Source organism: Eriocheir sinensis, unplaced genomic scaffold (genome assembly GCF_024679095.1).
Source record: "Eriocheir sinensis breed Jianghai 21 unplaced genomic scaffold, ASM2467909v1 Scaffold486, whole genome shotgun sequence".
Classification (NCBI taxonomy): domain Eukaryota; kingdom Metazoa; phylum Arthropoda; class Malacostraca; order Decapoda; family Varunidae; genus Eriocheir; species Eriocheir sinensis.
In genome coordinates, this window is record NW_026111816.1 from 112501 (window position 1) to 120000 (window position 7500).

General features: G+C 49.6%; 1 protein-coding gene across 50 annotated transcripts in view; it reads right to left on the reverse strand.

The window, feature by feature from the left end:
- LOC126992518 (uncharacterized) overlaps positions 1–6451 on the reverse strand; it is an 8723-nt gene extending 2272 nt beyond the window's left edge. For 41 of the 50 annotated variants that reach the window (XM_050851301.1, XM_050851303.1, XM_050851288.1 and 38 more), the window contains exons 1-2: positions 1091–6451; positions 1–1027 (exon numbers count right to left, since the gene is read on the reverse strand). The exon at positions 1–1027 is cut by the window's left edge. In XM_050851301.1, the coding sequence (XP_050707258.1) occupies positions 411–1027; positions 1091–5687 (5214 nt within the window). In that variant the 5' untranslated portion in view covers positions 5688–6451 and the 3' untranslated portion in view covers positions 1–410. The remainder of the gene's footprint in view (positions 1028–1090) is intronic. The other 9 variants (XM_050851280.1, XM_050851315.1, XM_050851317.1 and 6 more) reach the window with 9 other exon arrangements.
- Between the last annotated feature and the right edge of the window lie 1049 nt (positions 6452–7500).

Here is a 7500-nt window from a genome sequence, read left to right on the forward strand (position 1 = left end):
CCAAAAACCAACCCAACCTAACTTAACCTTACCAAAACCCAACCTAGCCTAACCTAACTCAACCAAATTTAACCTTACCAAAAGCTAACCTAACCAAACTTAACCTTACCCAAAACCAACCCAACCAAACTTGACCTTACCAAAACCCAACCCAACCTAACCTAACTCAACCAAATTTAACCTTACCAAAACCTAACCTAACCAAACTTAACCTTACCCAAAACCAACCCAACCAAACTTGACCTTACCAAAACCCAACCTAACCTAACCTAACCTAACTCAACCAAATTTAACCTTACCAAAACCCAACCTAACCTAACCTAACCTAACTCAACCCTTCCTTAACCTAACATACCCCCACACACACACACATGCAAAAAACCATCAACCCAGCTCAACCCCAAGCCTCGTCAAGCCCACCAGTGCCAAGCGGAAGCAGGAGCAGGTGCAGGGGTAGCAGGCGGAGTAGCGGAGTGCCTCCATGATCCCTCCCTTACCTCCAGGAGTGCCTGAATCGCCTCCTCTTCAAGGGTAAGGTCCTCGTCAGATGTCTCGTCAAAAGGGCACTCTTCGCCCTCTGTCTCGCTAAAGAGTAGGACCTCCCCGCCTTCCTCCCCTCTCTCCTCCCCTTCCCCTTCACTCCCCAGGCTGACCCCACTGAGTCTAGGGCCACGGGTACCTCCTCCTCCTCCTCCTCCTCTTTCTCTTCCCTCTTCCCCACTGAGTCTAGGGCCACGGGTACCTCCTCCTCCTCCTCCTCCTTCTCCTCTTTCTCTTCCCTCTTCCCCACTGAGTCTAGGGCCACGGGTACCTCCTCCTCCTCCTCCTCCTTCTCCTCTTTCTCTTCCCTCTTCCCCACTGAGTCTAGGGCCACGGGTACCTCCTCCTCCTCCTCCTCCTTCTCCTCTTTCTCTTCCCTCTTCCCCACTGAGTCTAGGGCCATGGGTACCTCCTCCTCCTCCTCCTCCTTCTCCTCTTTCTCTTCCCTCTTCCCCACTGAGTCTAGGGCCATGGGTACCTCTTCTTCCTCCTCCTCCTCCTTCTCCTCGTTCTCTTCCCTCTTCCCCACTGAGTCTAGGGCCACGGGTACCTCCTCCTCCTCCTCCTCCTCCTCTTTCTCCTCCTTCTTCGCTGTCAATGCTAAATTCTCGGAGTCTGGGGCCACGAATCGCTCGCTCTCCTCCTCCTCCTCCTTCTCCTCTTTCTCTTCCCTCTTCCCCACTGAGTCTAGGGCCATGGGTAACTCTTCTTCCTCCTCCTCCTCCTCCTCCTCTTTCTCTCCCCTCTTCTTCAGTTTCAATGCTAAATCCTCGGAGTCTGGGGCCGCGAATCGCTCTCTCTCTTCCTCCTCCTCCTCCTCCTCCTCTTCCTCCTTCTCTTTCTCTTCCCTCTCCCTCATTCTCCCTTCTTCCTCCTCCTCCTCTTTCTCTCCTCTCTCCACTCCATCCTCCTCCTCCTCCTCCTCTCTCCTCTCTTCCGACACAAAATCCAGCTCCCAATCTTTCCTCCCTTTCTCCCCCTTCTCCCTCACTCCCCAGGCTCCCCCCACTGTATCTCCCCCCCCCTGCCGCCCCCTCCAGCACGCCCCCCCCTGGTGAAGCACGTCCACTGGGGGGGGAGTCCAGGATTTCAGCGGAAGAGTGGAGGACTTCGAGCGAGGTGGAGACTTCATCCGAGCAAAGCGATTCCACGAGTTCCACCGAAGCGTCATAATCTGGGGTGGAAGAGGAGGTGGAAGGGGGGCTGCTGGAGCTCTCCCTGGTGTCGTCGCTCCCCCTGGGTACGATTACGAAGCCTGTGTCATCGTCTGGTGTCCCCTGGGGTGATGCAGACTGGGGGGATGTGTCCTGGGGGGATGTGTCCTGGGGTGTGGTTCTCTCCCCTGGGGTAAGATGGGGTGTGGCTTTCTCCCCTGGGGTTAGCTGGGATGTCAACTTCTGGGGTGTCAAATCCTGGGGTGTGGTAATGTCCAGGGGTGATGCGGCCTGGGGTGTGTCTTGCTGGGGTGTCCATCTCTCCCCTGGGGCAAGATGGAGTGTGGCGTCCTCCCCTGTGGCAATCTGGGGTGACAATTTCTGGGGTGTTTCTCCCTCCCCTGGGGCTAACTGGAGACTGGGTATCTTCTCCTGGGGGGCTGTGGCATATCCCCCCAGTGTCCCATCCCCTGGGGAGCACCACTGGGGCCGGTTAACATCCTGGGGTTTCAAATCGAGAGCCATTCCCTTCACGACCTCTGACCTCTCCTGTGACCTGAACTTGACCTCCATCCAGCCTGATTCCTCGGTCAAGGTCACCTCTACCCCCTCGCCCCCCAGTTGCATATCCTGGGGGGGGCTGGGGGGTGCAAGAGGGCTGGGGGAAAGGGGATATGAGTGGGTAATTTGAGATTTCGTGGCATTTTCAAATCCGGCATTTTTGGAGTTTGTCTGTTGAGGTGGGGCTGAGGTGGGATGTGCAGGGGATGTGAGGGGGTCTGGAGGGGATGTGAGAGGCTGTGGAGTGGGTGTGGAGGGCTGTGGAGGGGCTGAGGGGAGCTGTGAAGACTGCTGAAAATCTGAATCGGTCTGAAGCTCTGAAGTCGGATGTTTTGAGGGATCTGTCAGAGGCTGTGGAGGGGATGTGGGGGGATATGGGTGGGATGTGACAGGCTGTGGGGTATCTGCGGAGGTCTGTGGAGGCTTCAACGACATCTGTGGGGTCTCGGCCGGTGTCTGTGGGGTCTGTACGCAAATTTTCACATCCTCCGAAATCTTGCTTTTAACGATCACCTCCTCCGAGACAGACCTCACTAGCACATCCCCCTTCGCACCCTTCACCCCAATCTGGCTGTCATCCTTTACGGCGATCCCTCCGTCATCCGTCGCCGCTCCACCCTTCCGCTTGAGACTCCCGAGTGGAACGTGGATGACAGTTTCAGCCTCAGACAAAGTGGAAACTGAACTGTCAATACTCTTCTGTCGTTCGAGTCTTATGCCGAGTGGATGGAGAAGTGGAAGAGTCCGCAATGGCTCCACATCGATCTTGTCCAGGGTCTCCGCTTGGTCCCTCGCTTCCACATCCTCCGCTTCATCCACTTCGAGGTTGAATATTTCCTCCTCGTCCTTCTCTTCCACTCTTCCACCGCCCTCTTCCACCTCCTCCTCCTCCTCCTCCACCACATTCTCGTATATCTCGCTCTCCTCCACATCTCCGCTCTTCCGCCCTTCCACTTCTGTATCCACGCCGTGCTCCACCATTTCAAAGCTCGTGTTAGAGGAGGAGGAGGTGGAAGATGAGGAGGAGGAGGATGTGGAGCTTGTGGAAGAGGAGGAGGAAGAAGAGGAGGTGGTTGACGAGGAATCAGAATCAGAGGAGGAGGAGGAAGAGGAGGAGCTATCTTTCTTCTTCTTCTTCTTCTTCTTTCTCTTAATCTTCCTCTTCTTCCTCTCCTCCTCCTCCTCCTTCTTCCTCCCTTTCAACCCAACCAAGTGGCTTCTCTCCAGCACAAGGCACTCAGTAGCAGACACCATGGGCACTCTGTACACTGGTGCCACCTCTGAAATTGGCACTCCCTCCCTCACCTCTCGATACCCTGGCACTGTGGCACTCCCATGGGTCAGGGGTGCCACATATGACCCCTCCTTATGCCCTGGTAGACTGGCTTTCACTGGGTAGCTATACAGAGATACCAGTGGAGTGCCAGATGGAGCGATTTCAATGCCACGTTCCTTGTGTGTTTTGGCATTTTGAGGGCCATACAGAGGTGCCACAGGTGTCGTCTGGGTATGGGGTCGTGCGTGAGGGTCAGACGGAGTGCCGGAAAGGTCAACGTCAGTGCCGGGAAGGTCAGGAGTGCCGGAATTTACGTTTTTGCTGTGGGTCAGTTCGGCACTCAATTGTCGCATGATGGGTGGAACGCGCTCTTCCGCTGGGCATTGAAACACTTCCACGTAGTCCACCACCACCTCTCCTAGCTCCTCCATGGCCTCTTCCACCTGTGCCTCCTCCTCCACCTTCATGGGCACTCCACTTCCACCTCCTCCTTTTTCGATCCGGTCTTGTGGGATTTGAATGACCCTGTGTGTGACCTGTCTTCCCTCCTCCTCCTCCTCCTCCTCCTCCTTCTTCTTCTCTTCCTCTTCCGCTCCTCCCTTCTTCTCCACCTCACACACATCCATAACCTCCACGGCTCCCTCCTCTTCCACATTCGTCCGTACTTTCTCTAATCCCATCTTCCCCTCCTCCTCCTCCTCCTCCTCCTCCTCCTTCTCTTCCTTACCACCAGGGGCCATGGCACTCCCTATAGGCCTAGTACTGGTACCCTCAAGCGCTTGTATAACAGCCTGTTCGTAAATTGTTGCAGCGGAAATACGGACATTTGAGACTTCCGCTCCGTCATCACTCTCGTCAGCGGAAGAGGAGGTGGAGGAGGACGGAGCGAGGGAGCGGTCCACATTCTCCACTAGGCCTATCTCCTCTTCCTCTTCCTCCTCTTCCTCTTTTTCGATGTAGCTGTAACGCAGGATATCAAGGGAGTCCCGAGTGTTATCCCTAGGGGTAGATTCTGTCCCCTGGGATGTTTGGGCGTCGACTTGGGGTAATTTTGCGTCAATTTGGGGTATTTCGAGGTCAAGTCGGGGATTTTTTTGCGTTTCCTGGGGTAATTCAGGGTATATCTGAGGTACGTTTTGAGGTTTCTGGGGCATTTTAGGGTCAATTTGGGGTATTTCGGGATCAGCTTGGGGTATTTTGGGGTCATCTTGGGGTATTTCGGGGTATATCCGGGGTAAATTTCCAGTTTCCAGGGGCATACCGGGTCCAGTCCGGGGTACTTTCGGGTCACCTCGGGGTAGAAAATCCATATCCTGGGACACTTCTGGGGACATCTGGGGAACTTTAGCCTCATCCCGGGGTACCTTGGGGTCAGTCAGGGGTATCGGGGCATCATCCCAGTCCCCGGAAGCTGCCCCGACCCGCTCTGACCCGAAATCAATAGACCCTTCGGTGGAGGACGCTGGTCTGCTCAAAGGGGGGTCTGAGGATAGACTACTACTACTACTACTACTATTACTATCCCAGTGGTTTTTAAGGGATAGTCCAGCGGATTTGATGACCTTTCTTCCTCCGAGTCCAAAATTGTCTTCTTTTTCTTCTTTGTTTTCTTCCTTGTCTTCCTTTTGTTGTTTTTCCTCTTTTTTTTCTTGTTTTCCTCCGAGTCCAACTTTTTCCTCTTTTTTGTCTTTGTTTTCGTTTTGTTTTTCTTCTTGTTTTTCCTCGTTTTTGTCTTGTTTTCTTCCTCCTCCTTTTTCTTCTTTCCTTTCCTCCTTTTCTCTTCTTCCTCCTCCTGTTGTTTCTGCTCCTTTTTCTTCTTTTCCTCTTTCTTCCACTACTTCCAATCTTCCTCCTCCTCCTCCTTCTTCCTCTCCTCCTCCTCCTCCTAGAATCTCACTCTCAGAATCCCCATAAAACTTTGCATACCTCCTCTTCTTCTTACTCAACCCCTCCTCCTCCTCCTCCTCCTCCTCCTCTTCCTCCTGTCCTCCTCCTCCCCAGCTAGGCTCCCCCCCCAGGCCGCAGATGTCCTCAAAGCTGGCATAGTCCCCAGTGCCAACCTCGGACAGAGCGGCACTGGCCTCGTCGCTAAGGCTGGGATTTGTGGACCCTTCCTCCTCCTCCTCATCATCATCAACGTGTATAGTTTCGTCCATGAACTCGGCGCAATTGTGGACCTGAGGACGTAGACAGTGAGAGTGTGTGTGTGTGTGTGTGTGTGTGTGTGTGGGTGTGTCTCCCTCACAGTGTGCCTGGTATCCTGTGTGTGCCCTGTGTTGTCTGTCTCCCTAGTTTTGGCATCACTGAGCGTCACCCAAAATTGATCTCCGTTCTTTGTACCATTTCTATCCCACGCCAATGAAAGCTGTCTGATAGAGCTTAACCCTTTGTAACATAGAATCGTTGCAGCACAGCCCAATATAAAGCCTTGTGTGAGGATGTCTATCTTATATCATGTCTATTATCCTGAGTGTGCCTTGTGCTGTGTGGGGCCTGTTACCCTACGCTTGGCTTGTCTTATGCGCACATCAACCTTACACTGCCTGCCTTTGTACCGATAAGCAACACTTGTGTCTCGGCGTACTGTTGACAGATTTCAGCGCTCGTAAAATTAAATCTGACTTTCCGCTCCTACACATTGCGTCAGTATTTTTAACAATCGTCCCCTGTAACTAACCAATATTTGGCTCGACTTGAAGAAATAAACAAACGAAATGTTGAGTACACGGATAAATGACACTACATATGCGTAAACAACTATATCAACGACCTTTCCCGTCATCAAATTCTTATAAACAACTATATCAACGACCTTTCCCATCATCAAATTCTTATAAACAACTATATCAATGACCTTTCCCATCATCAAATTCTAATAAACAACTATATCATCGACCTTTCCCATCATCAAATTCTTATAAACAGACATATCAATGACCTTTCCCATCATCAAATTCTTATAAACAGACATATTAATGACCTTTCCCATCATCAAATTCTTATAAACAACTATATCAATGACCTTTCCCATCATCAAATTCTTATAAACAGACATATCAATGACCTTTCCCATCATCAAATTCTTATAAACAGACATATTAATGACCTTTCCCATCATCAAATTCTTATAAACAACTATATCAATGACCTTTCCCATCATCAAATTCTTATAAACAGACATATTAATGACCTTTCCCATCATCAAATTCTTATAAACAACTATATCAATGACCTTTCCCATCATCAAATTCTTATAAACAGACATATCAATGACCTTTCCCATCATCAAATTCTTATAAACAACTATATCAATGACCTTTCCCATCATCAAATTCTTATAAACAACTATATCAATGACCTTTCCCATCATCAAATTCTTATAAACAGACATATTAATGACCTTTCCCATCATCAAATTCTTATAAACAACTATATCAATGACCTTTCCCATCATCAAATTCTTATAAACAACTATATCAACGACCTTTCCCATCATCAAATTCTAATAAACAGACATATCAACGACCTTTCCCATCATCAAATTCTTATAAACAACTATATCAATGACCTTTCCCATCATCAAATTCTAATAAACAACTATATCAATGACCTTTCCCATCATCAAATTCTTATAAACAACTATATCAATGACCTTTCCCATCATCAAATTCTTATAAACAACTATATCAATGACCTTTCCCATCATCAAATTCTTATAAACAACTATATCAATGACCTTTCCCATTATCAAATTCTTATAAACAACTATATCAATGACCTTTTCCATTATCAAATTCTTATAAACAACTATATCAATGACCTTTCCCATCATCAAATTCTTATAAACAACTATATCAATGACCTTTTCCATTATCAAATTCTTATAAACAACTATATCAATGACCTTTCCCATCATCAAATTCTTATAAACAACTATATCAATGACCTTTCCCATCATCAAATTCTTAT